General features: G+C 52.9%; 1 protein-coding gene across 1 annotated transcript; it reads left to right on the top strand.

Annotated features, from left to right (window-relative positions):
* Positions 1-7,066: 7,066 nt before the first annotated feature.
* SOST (sclerostin) lies at positions 7,067-10,495 on the top strand. Its single transcript, XM_036071304.2, has 2 exons — positions 7,067-7,330; positions 10,074-10,495. Exons 1-2 carry the CDS (start codon positions 7,111-7,113, stop codon positions 10,493-10,495), a joined length of 642 nt encoding a protein of 213 aa, XP_035927197.1. The 5' UTR covers positions 7,067-7,110.
* The last annotated feature ends 6,252 nt before the right edge of the window (positions 10,496-16,747 follow it).

The following is a 16,747-nucleotide window of genomic DNA, read 5'->3' as shown; positions in this document are numbered from 1 at the left end:
ATGAAGATGATTAGGGTTTGAATGGTCCTGCAAATGGGCAGCCCCAAAACATAGCCCTGCCCCCAGATGCCTTAAACTCCGCCATTAGCCTTTATCTCCCTTATGGTAAGCATTGGCTTTTTTTCTCTGAATAAAAAACTCAAAAGAGAGTTGGGTGCCTTTTCTCCCTGACAGAAAAAAACCTCTTTGTGGGGCACCTGGGTGGCTCAGTCGGTGAAGCGTCTGCCTTCAGCTCAGGTCATGATCCCAGGGTCTTGGGATCGAGTCCCACTCCCTGCTCAGGGGGGAGCCTGTTCTCCCTCTCCTTGTGCTCTCTCTCTCTCTCTCTCTGACAAATAAATAGAATCTTAAAAAAAAAAAAGAAAAATCCCATGCATACGTAAGTACACATACATGTGTCTGTGTATATAGAGATCTCCATGGAAAATGTTCTGCATTTGCTTTTGTGCTTAACAAACAGTTGTTTCTTATAGCACCATTCGTTTTACTAGCTACCTAGCATTCCGTAGTGTATGGTGTGCTGTGATTTCTGTCTACTCTAATTTTAAAGGTCCAGGCTGCTTTAATGAGCACAGAATGTTGAAATGAGACTTATGAATAACAGTTGCAGTTTATCTGCTTAATATCCTGTTAATTTCTGTCATCTGTTGTGATGGCATTGTGTCAAAGCTAAGGAGGATTGTTCTGTGCTTGCTTGTGTCATTTTACCGGGGCGGGGGGCCTGGCTGGCTCAGTGGGAGTGTGCAACTCCTGATCTCTGGGTCGTGAGTTTGAGCCCCATGCTAGGATGTAGAGATGACTCAAAAAAAAAAAAAAAAAAAAGACAATTTTATGGGGGTGGCATGCCCAAGCCTAATATTTAGAAAGAGTCTCTGAGCCATGGCCTTCTGAATTGATGACCCATTTATAAGAAGTTCAAATGCACAGAGATTCCGTTTTGGAAGTCTACACTAAAATGAGTTAACCTAGAGGCAACACAATGAATGGGTGGTCTCCATTTCATTAAAAGCGGAAACACGCCACGTTCAATTAATGTGTGTTTTTATATTTTTATTTATTTTTATTTAACTTTTACTTAGGGGGTGCCTGGGTGGCTCAGCTAAGCGTCTATCTTTGGCTCAGGTCATGATCCCGGGGTCTTGCTCAGCGGGGAGTCTGCTTCTCGCTCCCTCTGCCGCTCCCTGCTCCTTGTGTGCGCTCTCTCTGTCAAACAAAATCTTTAAAAAAATAAATTTTATTTAGTTAACATAGAGTGCAATATTGGTTTCTGGAGTAGAATTCAGGGATTCCTCACTTACATACAACACCCAGTGCTCATCACAACAAGTGCTCTCCTTCATACCCATCGCCCATCTAGTCCATCCCCCACCCACCTCCCTCCATCAACCCTCAGTTTGTTCTCTATCATTAAGAGTCTCTTGTAGGGGCGCCTGGGTGGCTCAGTTGGTTAAGCGACTGCCTTCGGCTCAGGTCATGATCCTGGAGTCCCAGGATCAAGTCCCGCATGGGGCTCCCTGCTCAGCAGGGAGTCTGCTTTTCCCTCTGACCCTCCACCCTCTCATGCTCTCTCTCTATCATTCTCTCTCTCTCAATAAATAAATAAAAATCTTTAAAAAAAAAAAGAAAAAAAAGAGTCTCTTGTAGTTTGTTTCCCTCCCTCCTTTTTTTCTTCATTATATTTTTACATAATTGAAATGTACATATTTTAATAAATTTTTATCTATTTTGTGAAGATTTTATTTTAGAGAGCGCATGTGCATGAGCAGGGAGAGGGGCAGAATGAGAAGGAGAGAGACTCTCAAGCAGACTCAGCAGCACAGGGCTCGATCCCACAACCCTGAGATTATGACCTGAGCTGAAATCAAGAGTCGGATGCTTAACTGACTGAGCCACCCAGGCTCCCTGAAATGTACATATTTTTAAAACCATAAGACATCCTTGTGGAAATGTGGAGTTCTGAGAAACCTAGTCTGAAAGCCCATGAACTAGATGGCCTTCCAGTGGAATGTTCCCAGTGCACAGAGCGCTGGGGCAGCCGCCCTGAGAGGCAGGAGGGAGGAGTTGAAAAGGAGAATGGAAAGCAGAGGGCAGGTGCAACTGGGCTTGGAAGAGGGAAGCCAGTCTCCAAACCCACGGGTGACAGAGCCTCTCTTTCGCTAGACTTCATTCTTTTTCAATTAGGCCCGACTTTTGGACTTCCATGTTTGTCTCCTTTTGTCCCATTTTAGCCAGAATTCCCCCAACCTCCATATCTGATCATCCTCAATATCTAATCGGGTTCTTCACCCCCCACTGTCCCGCAGGTGAAGTCTGATCTCCCCGACTGCCTTCAGCAGGAATCAGGTTAGGTTGATTTAGCCAGAATCCCCCCTTACCTTCCCTGCTTCCTCGTAATAATTTTCCATCCACTGACCCCACACTGCTCCTGGGCTATAGATTCCCACTTTCTGTGTTGTGTTCGGAGCTGAGCCTGGTCTCTCGCCACCACTGCAAGACCCCCATGCCAACTCTCCTTCTGCCGCTCCCCCTGTTTGTGCGCTTGCTCGCGCCTGCCTGCGCTCTCTCTGTCAAATCTTTATTTATTTGAGAGAGAGAGAGACAGAAATAGTGACAAAGAGCATGAGTGGGGAGGAGAGGGAGAAGCAGGCTCCCCACTGAGCAGGGAGCCTGACGTGGGGCTCGATCCCAGGATCCTGGGATCAGGGCTTGAGCCAAAGGCAGACGCTTAACCGACTGAGCCATCCAGGCGCCCCTAATAAATAAATAAAATCTTAAAAAAAAAAAAAAAGACAGGCTGATTTGGACGTCCCTTATTGCAGACAACCGCCTATAAACAGATAGCTCTCCAAATCCAGATATTCCATTTTACCCTGACCTGTGGGAGCAAAGTCTGTGTAAAAATGCAGCCCCTAAGGAGAACCCTCCATTCCCATGAATTACAGGCAGGTGGCTTGAGAACCAAGTAGAGAGGTAGATGCTTCCGGAGGCTTCTTTCAGATAAAAGATTCTATAATCCCGAGGATTCAAAGGAACATAACTTTCTTTCCAAACTTGACCTGTCCTTCAAAGTGGGGTCCAAAGGCCACATCTTCCTGTGAGGATCCCAGATACACCCCAGGCAGAAGAGACTGTTCTCCCCTCTGCAGACTCATAACACTTTGTCCCTTTAAAAAAATGCATCTGAACCTTTCCTCAGTGGCACTAACCACTTTCTTTACTGAAGAACTGTTTTCTTCCCCAGTACAGGAGCTCCTGGAGTGCGGATCAGTTCACAGCTCCTGGCAGGGGTGGGTCTTGCTTCATGAAATGTTTGGCAAGTGGACATACGAACAGGCAGCTTGGTAGAAATGAGAACAAGCAAATCATCACGTAAAAAAACAGCCTTGCTAGAAATTTAGGTACAACTGTTAAATTATTAAATGCAATTTAAAGATTTTTAGCCCAAACCCAGAGTGGGTCACCTTGTGGAGGCACGTGCTGTCATGGGCTGAATTGTGCCCCTCCAAAATTCATATCTTGAATCCTAACTCCTAGTACATCAGAAGTGACCTTATTTAGAAGTAGGGTTGTAGCAGATGTAATTAGATAAGACGAGGTCTTTAAGGTGGGCCCTAATTGAATATGACTGATGTCCTTTTAAGAAAGGGGAAATGAGGGCATAGACAAACACACAGGGAGAACGCCATGTGAAGACGAAGGCAGAGATCGGGGGGCGGGGGGATGCTTCTATAAGTCAGGGAATGCTGAAGATTGCCAGTAAAAGCACCAGCAGCGAGGGCAGAGGCATGAAACAGACTCTGCTCACAAGCCCTCACAAGGAACCAACCCTGCCAACACTCTGATCTCACAGTTCCAGCCTCCAGAACCATGAGACAATGCATTTCTGTCGTTAGAGCCACCCAGTTTGAGGTACTTGGTTTTGACAGCCCTAGCCAACTTACGCACACGTCTACCTGTATGTCACTGGTGGGACTGGGGACCTGGCTGAGCTTTCTGGAGAACAACCCTGCAACGCACAGCCAACTGTTCACTCTCCCAGACCCCGTGTTCACTTCTGGAAATAACACTAAAGTTTGTTTTTTTAAATTATTTTATGGAATATTATCCAGCAGGAAAAAGGAACAAATCGTTGATACATGGAACAACCAGGATGAATCTCCAGGGAATCACGTGGAGCGAAAAAAGCTAGTCCTAAAAGGTTTACATACAATTTGATTCCATTTATATGACACTTCTGAAATGACAGATTAGTGGTTAGGGGGTTAGGGGGGCATGGGAAGAAGGTAGGTGTCCTTACCAAAAGGCAACAAGAGGGATCTTTGTGGTCACAGAGTTCTTCCTTATCTTGGCTGTGATGGATACAGGAACTTACACATATGATAAAGTGACATAGACCGAAACACACACACACACACACACACACACACACACACACACACACGTGCGCATGTGCACATGAATACAAGTAAAACTGGGGAAATTTGAATCAGATTGGTGGGTCGTATCAATGTGAATATCCCGGTTATATTGTACTATAGTTTTGCAAGATGCTACCATTGAGAGAACTGGGCAAAGAGTACATGGAATTTGCCCTGTTTTTTATTTTATTTTATTTTATTTTATTTTTTAAAAGATTTTATTTATTTATTTGACAGAGCAAGAGAGCACAAGCAGAGGGAACAGTAGAGGTAGAGGGAGAAGCAGGCTCCCCACCAAGCAGGGAGCCCGTTGTGGGGCTCAATCCCAGGACCCCGAGATCATGACCTGAGCCGAAGGCAGACGCTTAACCAGGGGAGCCACCCAGGCGCCCCTGCCCCGTTTTATTCCTTACAAGTACATGTGAATTTACAATGATCGCAGTTTCACTCAAAAAATTACTTTGTACAAGGAATCCGTTCATATCATCCCTACTAAGAATAGGAAAGCATTGGAAATAACCTAAAGTACCCGCAACAGACGTCAGCTAAAACCCTGGGGCTTTAACTCTGAACAATGATAAGCTCCCGAACTGAGTAAAATATAAAGTTGGATTAGCATGAAGTGAAAAAGCAGATGGCGTCATAGCAGGTTCTCTGTGAGCCATTCTGGGAGGAGCAGGCTGTACCTTGGCAGGGAATAACTCAGAAGGATGGACACACTTCATAGGTTCAAATCCACTGGATTCTTCTCTTTTTTCTTTTAACAATGACTTCAGTTCCAAATAAAACAATGAAATGAAATAAAACCCTTCGCCATCCTCCGGCCGCAGGCTCTTCCTTCTGCGTCCAGCAGGTGGCAGCAGTGCTCCGAGGATGAGCCCCACGGGCTCGGGTTCCGGCGGCTGGGTCCGTAGCCCCCACCAGCAGGTGGGGCTTCAGCGTCCCGATCGCGCCAGCTCAAGGAATCCGGCCTCGGAACCGCCCTCTTCCAAATCCAGGGCAAGAAGGCCGTTGTCCGGCCACGATCGGGTTAACGGTCCACATTCCAGAGCAAGGGAAAAGGAGGCTGGAGGGTCAGAGACAGGGGGAGGGGGCGCAGAGGGCCAGCTTCTCACAACACCCACGGGCTCTGTTGGGAGAGATAGATCACCTCCAACAATGGCCACAGCTGTTTTCGTCTGCCCCGAAGGAAACTGACTTAGGAAGCAGGTATCAGAGAGGGCCCTTCCTGCAGGGGCTTCTGTCTGGCTTGTAAAACTGTCAGAGCAGCTGCATTCATGTGTGAAGTGATGGATGGTGGAAAGGAGGGACAGACGGCTGCAGATGGACACCGCGGCTTACAAGTCAAGGCAGGTGGCAAGTGCCTCCTAGAGGCTCTGCAGGTGGGGCGCGCTGATTCATTGCCCAGTGAAAATACCAAGGGGACCTGGGCCACAGCCCTCTTCCCAGCCTCCTTCAGGGCCAGGAGCCCGTGCGCCTCCTCCTTTATCTGCAGGGAAAGCTTTCGCTGGCTCTCCTTTCTTTTCCTGCACCTCAGGTGTGAACCTTCCTCCCCAGTACCCTACCCCTCCCAGGCCCCTCGTTCTGCTCCAGGGCTAAGGTTGCAATTCCTTTTGGCTTTTTTGTGGCTAGCTGGACCTGGGATGGCTTCATGGAATACACCCCATAGCATGCACCGATAAGGCTTTCCATATAGGACTCAAAGCTCTTTTTGAAAAATGTAATGGTCCGAGAGACCAAAAAAAAAAAAAGGAGAAGAAGAGGATGTCAGCACCAAAAATGCTGGCCTTGGCTTTTGCTAAGAAAAGGGATTTTTGTGCTCTCCATTCCTAGCCACACCCTAGCCAGGGAAATAAGTGCCTTTGGCACATCAGTTCCCCAAGCGGCTGTGAGCGTCTTGGCCAAGAAGTGCCTGTCATGGTGCACAGAAGCCCCAAGATTTCCTCCTTGGGCTCCATCACCGTTGACTTGCTCATCCTGGCCTTGTAACCAGAATCCCCGCCTCCTGGTGCAAGCAGACGCCCTCCCCGTGGCCTTTTGGTTTTCTCTCTTGCCTTCCAGAGGGTGCCAACAAGGGGCTATCTTGGTCAGGATAATTGATGCTGAGCCTCATGGAACTGGGACCGATGACATTTCTTAAAAAGCCTCCTTCTGCCTCTGCCTGGGTCTGTGGGGGTCAAAGATAGAGCCCTTGGGCCATTTGTTGGTGGGGTAACAAATGAACTTGGCCTGAGAAAGGGACTTGGCTGGGCTCAGCCCTGCAGAGGGCTCAGAGCTGTCGTTTTCTTTGTGACACTGGTCCACAGTTTGTTTTTGAGAAAGCCCAAGGGGCCCAAGGAGGTAAAGATTACAAGCTGGAGCTCATTTTGATATCTGAAAACCACAGCCGCCTGCACGTGGGAGGGGCTGGAGGGCAGGCTTGCCTCACACACCCACCTCCCTCTAGGTCACCTGGGAGCACCAGCAGCAATTTGGGAGTTTGCTGTGCCTGGGAAGTCTTTGGGGAGGGCTTGCCGTGAGCACACCCCGTTCCCTCCCCCTGGGTTGAGAGAAACATGGGACCAGCCCTGCCCCAGCCTGTCCTCATTGGTTGGCATCAGGCAGAGGGGGCTTTAAAAAGGCAAACGTGTCCCAGGCTGGAGGCCGGAGCCTGTGCTACTGGAAGGCTGGGTGCCCTCCTCTGGCTGGCACCATGCAGCTCTCTCTCGCTCTGTGTCTCGTCTGCCTGCTGGTGCATGCAGCCTTCTGTGTGGTGGACGGCCAGGGGTGGCAGGCCTTCAAGAACGATGCCACAGAGATCATCCCCGAGCTGGGCGAGTACCCCGAGCCTCCGCCAGAGCTGGAGAACAACAAGACCATGAACCGGGCGGAGAACGGAGGGAGGCCCCCTCACCATCCCTTTGAGACCAAAGGTATGGGGGAGAGGAGAGCATTTTTCGCACGAGGGGCCTGGAGGGTTCTCTCTGGGAGGTTTTGAAGACTGGGGTGGCCCGTCCACAGCTGTCAGCTCTAAGGGAGGGACGGCCTTGCCTGGAGGCAGGGGGAGGGTGACAAGCCTGAATAGCCTTGGCGATCCAGCACGGGGGCATGAGGCTGGTGGGGGGGGGCTGGCAGCAGGAGCCTGGGGCAGGAAGGAGGCCAAGGTGGTGAGGATACCACTCTGGGACAGGCTCAGAGCCTCAGAAATGAGACAGTTTCCAAGAATCCCCTCCTGAGAATATAGGAGACAGGCCCGACAGCTGGCATCCCTGGACAGGGGACCAGACAAGGGAGCCTCCTATCTGTGAGCACCTGCTGGAGGTAGACGCTCTACCCAGGCTGTACCTGAACCCTACCCCCCGGGATCCGCCGCAGGGGAGCCCCAGGGGTGCACTCCCAGTTGGAAAGTGAAGAAATCTCCAGACACTAAGTAACTTGGTAGGGAGTAGAAGAGCTGAGATTTGACCCCAGTCTGATCCCATTCCAAGACAGCCCTGGTGGGGGATTGTGTGGGGGGTGCTGGGGACTGAGAGCCAGAGCAAGTCCCCACAAAGCAGTGGGAAGAGGACACTCCCACTGCCCCGAGTCTTCCCAGTGAGCTGACACTGGAAGGCACGGAAGTTGTAGACAGAGTTTTAGCCTCCGACCTGGGTAGCAACTTGGGTCCAGGCCCTGGAGGGGAGGTAGCATCCTCTGTGCAGGGAGTGGACACAGCTGGCCCCATCTGTCCCCAGGTCCCCACCCGAGACCCAGCCTTGCCTCATTACTAGGGAGGGAGCCTGACCCTCGTGACAAGGCGAGGGCCGTGGTGGAGGGCACATCTGGGCGCCTGGTCAGGTGTGCCCGGAGAAGCCTAGGGGGCGATGTGCACAGCTGGCCCGGCAGCCGGCAGGAGCGGCTGGGGGTGGGGCCGGAATGACACTTCAGAGGGAGGGCCTCACTGCCCTCCAGTCATTGTCCCGGTGGGAGAGGAGTCCCCTGCCCAGGCCCCCCACAACCAGCTGGGAATGTGGGGCTTGGCAAAGGGGGCAGCCCCACAGGAGCCCTGGGACCTCAAGTCTTCAAAAAGGGAGGACAGGAGCTCACCACCCTGCCATTCCCCCCAGGCAAAGTCGATTAAGCTCAAGGGACTGCTTCCTGGGCTCTACGGGGCCCAAGTACAAAATATGCACCTCCCTGGGCTCCCACGAGAGGCCACAGGCCCCAAGGAAGCTGTGAGCTCAAAACAAAGTCACCTTCTGTAGAGGAAGGGCCTGACCTGGGGGCACTATTCTTGGAAAGCCCAAAAAGCCTCCTTCCCTGGGCAAACAGGCCGCCTCCACACACTACCCCTGCGGCCTGGGAGCCGGGGTGAGGATGCCAAGCCAGCCCAGAAACCAGAAGCTCAGCCACTGGAGGAAGGCAAACCCACCTCTCCCCTGCTATGCTTGTTCTCCAAGGCCTGGGGAGTGGAGGCCTGGCCTGCTCTGCCCTCTCTCTGCTTCTGGTCCCAGGACTATTTTTCATCTCCTTGGGTGACGGACAGGTGCTCACATGAGGACCAGCTGTTTAAAAAGCTCCCACCTGTTTAAGCCCACAGTAGGAGAGTTGATCGCGGTGTCTTCAGGGGACCAAGCCAGGTCCAGAGCCCAATCCCCCCCACCCCAACCCAGGAGCAAGGCTGGGTCACCATCCGGGATCCATTAAAACGGCACAAAACAAGAGATGTGCCCAGCAGCGTGCCTGGTACACAGCAGGTGTTTAATAAGTGTTTGTGGCAGCTGAACCTGTAGATTTTCAGGCAAAGCTCCATTCCCTCTGGTAGGGAAGTCACTGCAGTAAGAGGCAGCCCTTTGCCCCCACCCCCAGCGCAGCCTCCCACAGGGGTGCTCAGTCACACAGCGTCCACCCTTATGGGAACCCAGAGGCGCTGGGGCCCCAGGAAAGTGGAGTGAGGACGCCCAGCTCTGCCTTTGGGCAAGTGCTTTTCCCTCTCTAGGCCTCCTGGTCCTCACTGATGATGAGGGGGTTGGACAAGCAGCGTTTGGTTCTTTTCAAGTCTAATGACTTCTCCTCCCCACCTCCGCTTCCATCTCTCTCCTCCGCAGCAGCTGCCCTGATTTATTACCTTCAATTAACCCCTACTCCTTTCTCCATCCCTCGCCATCCCTCCCAAGTGGCTGGAAAAAGACTTTGGGAGAAGCCAAGGCCATGCAAAGGGTGTGGCAAGTACCTACCCTGCCTAGACCAGGCATTCTGTTAACACAGATGTAAGTTACATGGGGGAGAAAAAGCCCCCCTTGGAGAAGAAGAAGAACACATAACAACAGCCTATACTTCCAGCTCTTACTATGTGCTCACCGTGTCCCCTGCATTATGTATGCAATGGATTCACTCACTAACTCCTTAGGACAACGCATTTTACAGATAGGAAGCGCAGAGAGGTTAAATGATTTGCCCAAGATCACACAGCGTTGGAGCTGGTATTTGAACCGCAACAGACACTCGGCTCCAAAGTTTTAGCGGGGAAAGGGTGGGCCAGAGGTCTTTCCACCCGGCTCAGAATACCCGGGCCCTTCCCGGAAGGGATCCCCAGGGGCAAACGCATCTGGAAAGGGGCAGGTTTGGAAAAGGCCGGGGCGTGGCTTGGTGGCGTGCAGGGAGCCGGGCTGGTCTCAACGCGCCCTCTCTCCGCAGACGTGTCCGAGTACAGCTGCCGCGAGCTGCACTTCACCCGCTACGTGACGGACGGGCCCTGCCGCAGCGCCAAGCCGGTCACCGAGCTGGTGTGCTCGGGCCAGTGCGGCCCGGCGCGCCTGCTGCCCAACGCCATCGGCCGCGGCAAGTGGTGGCGCCCGAGCGGGCCCGACTTCCGCTGCATCCCCGACCGCTACCGCGCGCAGCGGGTGCAGCTGCTGTGCCCCGGGGGCGCGGCGCCGCGCGCGCGCAAAGTGCGCCTGGTGGCCTCCTGCAAGTGCAAGCGCCTCACCCGCTCCCACAACCAGTCCGAGCTCAAGGACTTCGGGCCCGAGGCCGCGCGGCCGCAGAAGGGCCGAAAGCCGCGGCCCCGCGCTCGGGGCGCCAAAGCCAACCAGGCCGAGCTGGAGAACGCCTATTAGAGGCCGCCCGCCGCGCCGCGCTCCCCGCCCCGCGCCCCGGCCCAGGCGCCCGGGGTTCTGCCCTCTGCGCGCGGTCCGATCGTTTGTATCTCATTGTAAATGTCTGCAACCCCGGGCGGGGCGCTGAGACCTCCCGGGCTTCGGCAGGAGGCAGCCAGGCCCTGCGGATCCCGGCGCGGGGAGGGCCAGAAGAGCCCCCGCCCCCACTGCCCCGCGTCCGAGGGGGTCCCGCAGGGCAGGGGAGGGCGCTGAGAGTCACACACACTGAGCCACGCAGCCCCGCCCCCCGGGGCCGCCCACCTTTGCTGGTCCCACTTCAGAGGGAGGCCGGAAAGCAAAGCCTTTCACCGCCCAGGGGTTCTAAGGGAGCGGTGGGGAATGAGAAGAGTCCGGGGACTGGTTAAGAAAGTTCGATAAGATTCCTCCCCCACTCCTCTGCGCCTCATAAAGCCTTTAGTGCCTTGTTGTGCCAAGAACACAGGACTGGGGTCCGTAGATAGGGTTCTCAGTCGGGACTCTGCCACTAACTTGCTGGATGACCTTGGACCACACTCTTCTCTTTCTGTCCCGAGTCTGTCCTCCATTTCCTCTTTGGAAAATGAAGGTGGGGCTGGGATTTGTATCTCGAGGAATCTACTGTCACATGATTCCAAGGCCTTGGGTGCCTTTTGAATGGGCAAAGGAGAGAGAGAGAGGTTGGATTGGATTACCGCCATGATCACCTCCAGAATTCAGAGTTGTAATCCTCTGATCTGACAACCAAAGATGAAAAACAAGTGTGGTGGTGGTGGTGGGGGGGTGAATCTTTTTTATGGCTGACAAAATCCTGGAAGAAGCTGTGTTCTTTCCAGCCTGGCCTCCCCAGATGTTTCCCTACCTCGACCCCTCCACCTCAAAGGATGCAGAAACAAATCCACCAATTGGGATAGAGAAGGAGAAGGTCCCAAGGCTGGGGGGGAGGGGAGGCCGGGGGGAAGGGCAGGGAGTAGAGCGCGGACAGAAATCACCCCCCTATTCTGAAAGAACAGCACCCCCCACCACGGCCATATTTTAAAGTCACCTTCTGCAGAGAAGCTCAAGGTCCCAGGACACTGGGCTCGCAGGCCCAAGGGAGCAGCCAGCACCCATTCGAAGACCAGCAGATCCCTTTGCAGGCACCTCCTCCTGCCTACCACTTACAGACACGATTCTGTCTAGAAGCTTCTTACTGCTGTTACCTGTGACAGCGCACCTTACGTTAAAATACTACTACTTGGGGAAAAATTACAAGTGCTGTACATATGCTGAGAAAACCGCAAGACCAGTTAGCTGTCATCCAAGAATCTTTCTGAGAGTCATTTCCAGACACCTCTTACTTTCTGTGTAGTTTTTAATTGTTAAAAGAAAAAAGAAACTTTTTTTTTTTTTTTTTAAACAGAAGCACATACCACGTGAAAGCCTGCCGGGCTGGCCATTTTTGCAATCCTTTCATGTGGGATTTGTCCACAAGAATGAAAGTCGTGGTTCTTAAAAAGAGTTAAGTTACATATTTATTTTCTCACTTAAGTTATTTATGCAAAAGTTTTTTCTTGTAGAGAAATGACAACGTTAATATTGCTTTATGAAATACCAGTCTGTTCTTTCCGAGTCCAGAGGCATTGTTAATAAAGACAATGAATCATTTCCGAGAGGATGTGGTCTCATTTTGTCAACCACACGCAGTCATTCTGTCAAAGTTAACATCCTTCTCTTGGTCACTAGGACCTCGACCTCGGAGGCACCTTTGACTGGGCCGTGGGGGCCCTTGTGGCAATTATGTCCTCCCTTTGAAAAGTCCCGTCTGTCCCTTCCTTTCCAAACCTAGACCTCATTCCTTCGCCGCGGCTGTTGTCATAACTTCAGCCTGGTCTCCCTCAAGCAGCCTGCCCTCCACACTGTCTTCCAGAAACACCGTTCTCACCGTGCCACACCCCTGCTCACAATCCTTCCGCAGCTCCTCCTTGCCCAGGATTGAGTTCTGGCTTCTCACCCTGACGCGAGGGGCCTTCCCCTGCTTGCTTCCCAGCCCCACCCCCACCCCGCTCTACCAAACTTCCTTCCTGATGCCCAAGGGGCCACGCTCTCCTGCTACACTCGTCCCTGCCTTAGTTTACCCCCATGCCTACAGACCACCCCCAACGACTCCTGCTCTTGCTTTAGGGTTCACGTTCCTTGTCACCTCGGAGCCTGAACCTTCCAGGCATGTTGCAATCCCTGCTGAGCTCTCCTCAGATGCCCCAGTCCCTTTGTCCGTGCCACGACCTCGGTTTCTGATTCTACGTCTTCCATTCAATATTCGTTCGTGGATCGGTGTGTCTCACCTGGCCAAGCCCTGCTCAGTGCTGAGACCGACACAAGCCACGTACAACTCAGTTCCAGCTCCCAGGCAGCTCCATCAAGTGTTTTCCCAAAAGTGAATTGTATGCCTCCCCGGTGAAAATGTGAGATCACGAACAGGGACAATGTCTTGTCCTTCTCTCGGTCTTGTCTCACCAAGGTGTCTCACGGCTGACACGCAAGAAATACTCTTCAATCGCCACAGGGAGAGATGAGTCAAAGCTTTGAATCCAGTCCAGCCCCTCTTGGGGTAACCCCACCCCAAAGCCCTCCCCAGCCCCGAAGCCTTTTCACTTTAACTCCCAATGAATCCTCCTAAATTCCTTATGACCATCGGCAAGTTTCTGATAGTTGTCAGTGGGTGTTGTGTCTCTAGGCCCCCAGGAGGCCCCAGCGAGAGCCTTCAGGGAATCCACGCACCGAGAGGAGTGTCTCAGAGCTGGGAATGAGAACAGGTAGGAAATGGATACACGGCCCAGCCCCCAGAGGCCATGTGGCACAAAGGATGGGGACATGGGCTCTGGAGCCAGGCTTGTGTTTGGATCTAAGGAAACTGGGGCACCCAGGGGTTAAATGTTCGCCCACAGCCCAATGTGGGATCAGTTCCTGTTCTGACGCTCACTCAAGCTGCTCAGAACCTGGTGGGCACGTGGGCAAGTCATCAGGTCACATTGTCTGTACAGAGTGTTAGGGGATCAAGCGCAGGAGTAATTCACTTTGTGGTAGGAATGAGGGGAAACTCTTCGGGAAGGTTTCACAGAGGTGGGTGTTGCTTAGAAGTTCGCCTGGTGGAGAAGGTGGCACGGGGTTCTAAGCAGGGGGTGTGGCCCAAGCAAAGGCACTGGGGCTGAAGGTGCACGGCTGTGTTCGTGGGGGCATGAGACTCGATCGGCCACATTCCTCAACATGTACTGAGTCCTCGCCATGTGCCAGGCGGCATAGGGGGGTGGGGAACTGGGCATCCCAAACAATGCCCAACCCCAGGTACACCTAGGGTCTACTTTCTGGGACCCCGAGACCCAGGAGGGATCAGCCCAGGCTATAATCCCATTACCACGAGGGGAAAAAAAACCCAAAGCCTAAATTGTAGGTCGGGCTAGGGGTTATTTATGGAAAGTTATATTCTACCTACATGGGGTCTATGAGCCTGGCGCCGATCAGAAACAGAACAGACAACAGGCTCAGCTGGGAGGGGTGGCATTCTGCTGTGGGGAGCTCATGTTCTGGTGGCTCGGCCAGACATGGGGTTTGTATTAATAGTCTTGAGAGTCAGACAGACAGAGGAGCAGAGAGAAACAGGTTTCTCTCTCTCTCTCTTATACACACACACACACACACACACACACACACACTCCATCAGGCCCTACCTATACTCCAAGTACAAATCAAGCCACCTTTGCACAAGGAGGTAGAGTGAAAGAAATTCAAAGAAGCCACAGGAACCCAAACTTCCCCTGCCTGTCCTCGAGCAGGCAGGACTTGGGCAGCTGGGGAGGGGGACAGCTCACACGCCAAGCTCAGAGTCACTGCCACTGGAAACTGGTGCCACCCGCCCCCCTCCCACCTGTTCCCTGACACAGGCCTGTCCTCGTTCCTGATCATTGGTTCTAGCTCCGGGGGCCTGCGTAAACTTTCCTGCCTGCCCCCCCAACACACACACCTCATTCCTGGAGTGCATCCTCTGCCTTCTCCCTTGTCCAAGGGCAGGCGAAAGCTCAGGCTTCCGGCAGCTCTGACCAGGGGTTGAAGTTCCTTTCATTGCTAGAGGGACAGGAAGCAGGAAGATTGTCACTCTTAATTCATGCAACCAGGCGCCTGATTTGCCCTGACACTGACACCTATTGGCCCAGAGAAATTATTAACAGCTCCCACTTTCACTCTCAAAAATATCCTATTCAAGCAATAAATTACATGGTTATTACAGCTGCAAGTATAGGAGATACAGCTTTCTGCGGAATGGCTGGGACTCAGATGCTGACCCCTCTGGGATGCTCCCTGCATGCCCCCTCAAGGCCTGTTCATCCTTCAGGTCTCAGCCAAGTGTCACTTCCCCTGACCAACCAAACCATGCTTTATCTTTCATGAGCAAGGCCCCATTCCTCCAGAGATCTCACCTTCGTAGTGATGCAATGCTAGATTCATTCATGTAAGTGTTTGATGAATCTCACCCCTCGCCCTGACTCTAAGACCCAGGAAAACAGGGACTCTTGGTCTATCACCACTCACCAGGGCACCCCCAGTACTCAGCATACAGCAGGGGCCTAAGTCACATTGTGGTCGCATCGTTGTTCAATGTATTCAGGATTTCTTCTCCCATGAGTTTAGGTGGATAGAATGGACTGGGATGCATGGACGATGGTGGGAAGAGGGAGGGGAATATCTGGCTTCTAACAAAAGAAGCTGTTCTCCTGGGTCCTTGTAGATTGGGTCTCTGAGTTTAAGACACAGCTCCTACCTTCAAGCAGTTTGTAATCTGGCTGGGGAGTCACGTGGAAAATACCACGGTGGAGTATGTGATCATTTGCCACCAGAGTGGTGGAGACCGGGGGGGGGGGGGGGGGCTTCTGGGGAACAAAGTAGTGGTGGGGTCCGGCTGAGCTGAGCTTTGCAGGCTGCCAGGATGAGGAGGGGCAGTGGAGGAAAAGGAGCAAGGGGGGGGTGCACACCAGGTGGGCTGGGGCGATGCTGGCCTGGGACCTGGCACATGGCTGGCTCTCCCTATCCAAGTTTATTACACAAAGAAGCAGAAGCCAGGAAGGAGAGAGGAGTGGGGGTGAGGTGGAGTCAGATACTGTGTGGATCAGGGCGGTGGGGAGGAGGCATCCAGTAGCAAGAAGAAGGAGGCTGAGTTCCTACAATGGCAGCGCTGACTCCTATGGGAAAGGCAAGAAGCTGGGTCCTGGGTACTAAAGGATGCCCCGAATGACCTTCTATTCTTTGTGACCTGGCAGCCCTGCCTTTCTTACAATCTTCCCTCCAGCCCCAATTCCCAACTTCCCTACAATCATCTGAGGTGCCTGAGCCTGGATCCTGCCCACAGAGAAGGCCCACGCTGGCGGGGGGCAGCTGCAGGTGGGAGAGAGGTACCCATGAAGGAGGGTGGGCAACGGACACGAGGAGAGGAGCCATGGACCTCACCTGCCTGACAGCTTCCTGAGGGCTGATCCTGCCAGCAGGTTTAAGATGGAGGCAGGAGAGATGGGGGCAGGAGAGGAGGTCGGGGAAAGGAGAAGGTAGGCATGGAGAGGAAACGAGGGGTGCTCAATTCATTCGTCCCACTAATACAGACAGAATGTCCGCTCTGTGTCCGGCACCGCCCTAGGCTCTGGGCATGTGGCTGTGATGATGGGGCCTCATGAAGCTCATGGTCTAGGACCCACAGGGAGATGGATGCTGGGTAACAAAGAGATGCACAGCATAATGTCCAGGAATGAAAAGTTCTGGGAAAAAAAAGACAGCTGGTAAGCAGATAGAGAGCCTTGGAGGTGGCCAGGCTGGGCCTCTCTGAGGAAGTGGCACTTGAGCTGAGACCTAAATGCAGGGAGGGAGTGAACCACAGAGGGGCCCGGGGGACGCATGTGCTAGAGAGGGGACAACAAGTGCAAAGACTCTGACAGTATGTAGGGGGTGGTGAAGGGACACCACTAATTGCCTTGGGTGCCTTTCAGGCGTCTCCAGGCCAAGCCTATTAACCCCTGATCTGGAAACCAGCATGATAACGATAATTATAGTGGGGAGGTGTGTGTGTGTGCGCGTGCGCGCGCGTGTGTGTGTGCACGTGTAAAAGAGAGTGAGTCTCTCTTTGCATGTTCTCCTGGCTCTGTATATTAAAGACCAAGTGATGGTCCCCAGAGAAGAATGATTTGCATATTATTAATTATGTCTATGGATGCCTTT

This window comes from Halichoerus grypus, chromosome 2 (genome assembly GCF_964656455.1).
Source record: "Halichoerus grypus chromosome 2, mHalGry1.hap1.1, whole genome shotgun sequence".
NCBI classification, from domain to species: domain Eukaryota; kingdom Metazoa; phylum Chordata; class Mammalia; order Carnivora; family Phocidae; genus Halichoerus; species Halichoerus grypus.
Note: the sequence above shows the minus strand (reverse complement) of the source record. Positions and strands in the feature narration are given on the sequence as shown.

What these genes read in the sequence shown, in the direction of transcription:
- SOST (XM_036071304.2), top strand. Translation starts at nt 7,111, where the DNA reads ATGCAGCTCTCTCTCGCTCTGTGTCTCGTCTGCCTGCTGGTGCATGCA. An exon ending in CCATCCCTTTGAGACCAAAG is followed by an intron (nt 7,331 to 10,073) that starts GTATGGGGGAGA and finishes CTCTCTCCGCAG; the next exon opens with ACGTGTCCGAGTACAGCTGC.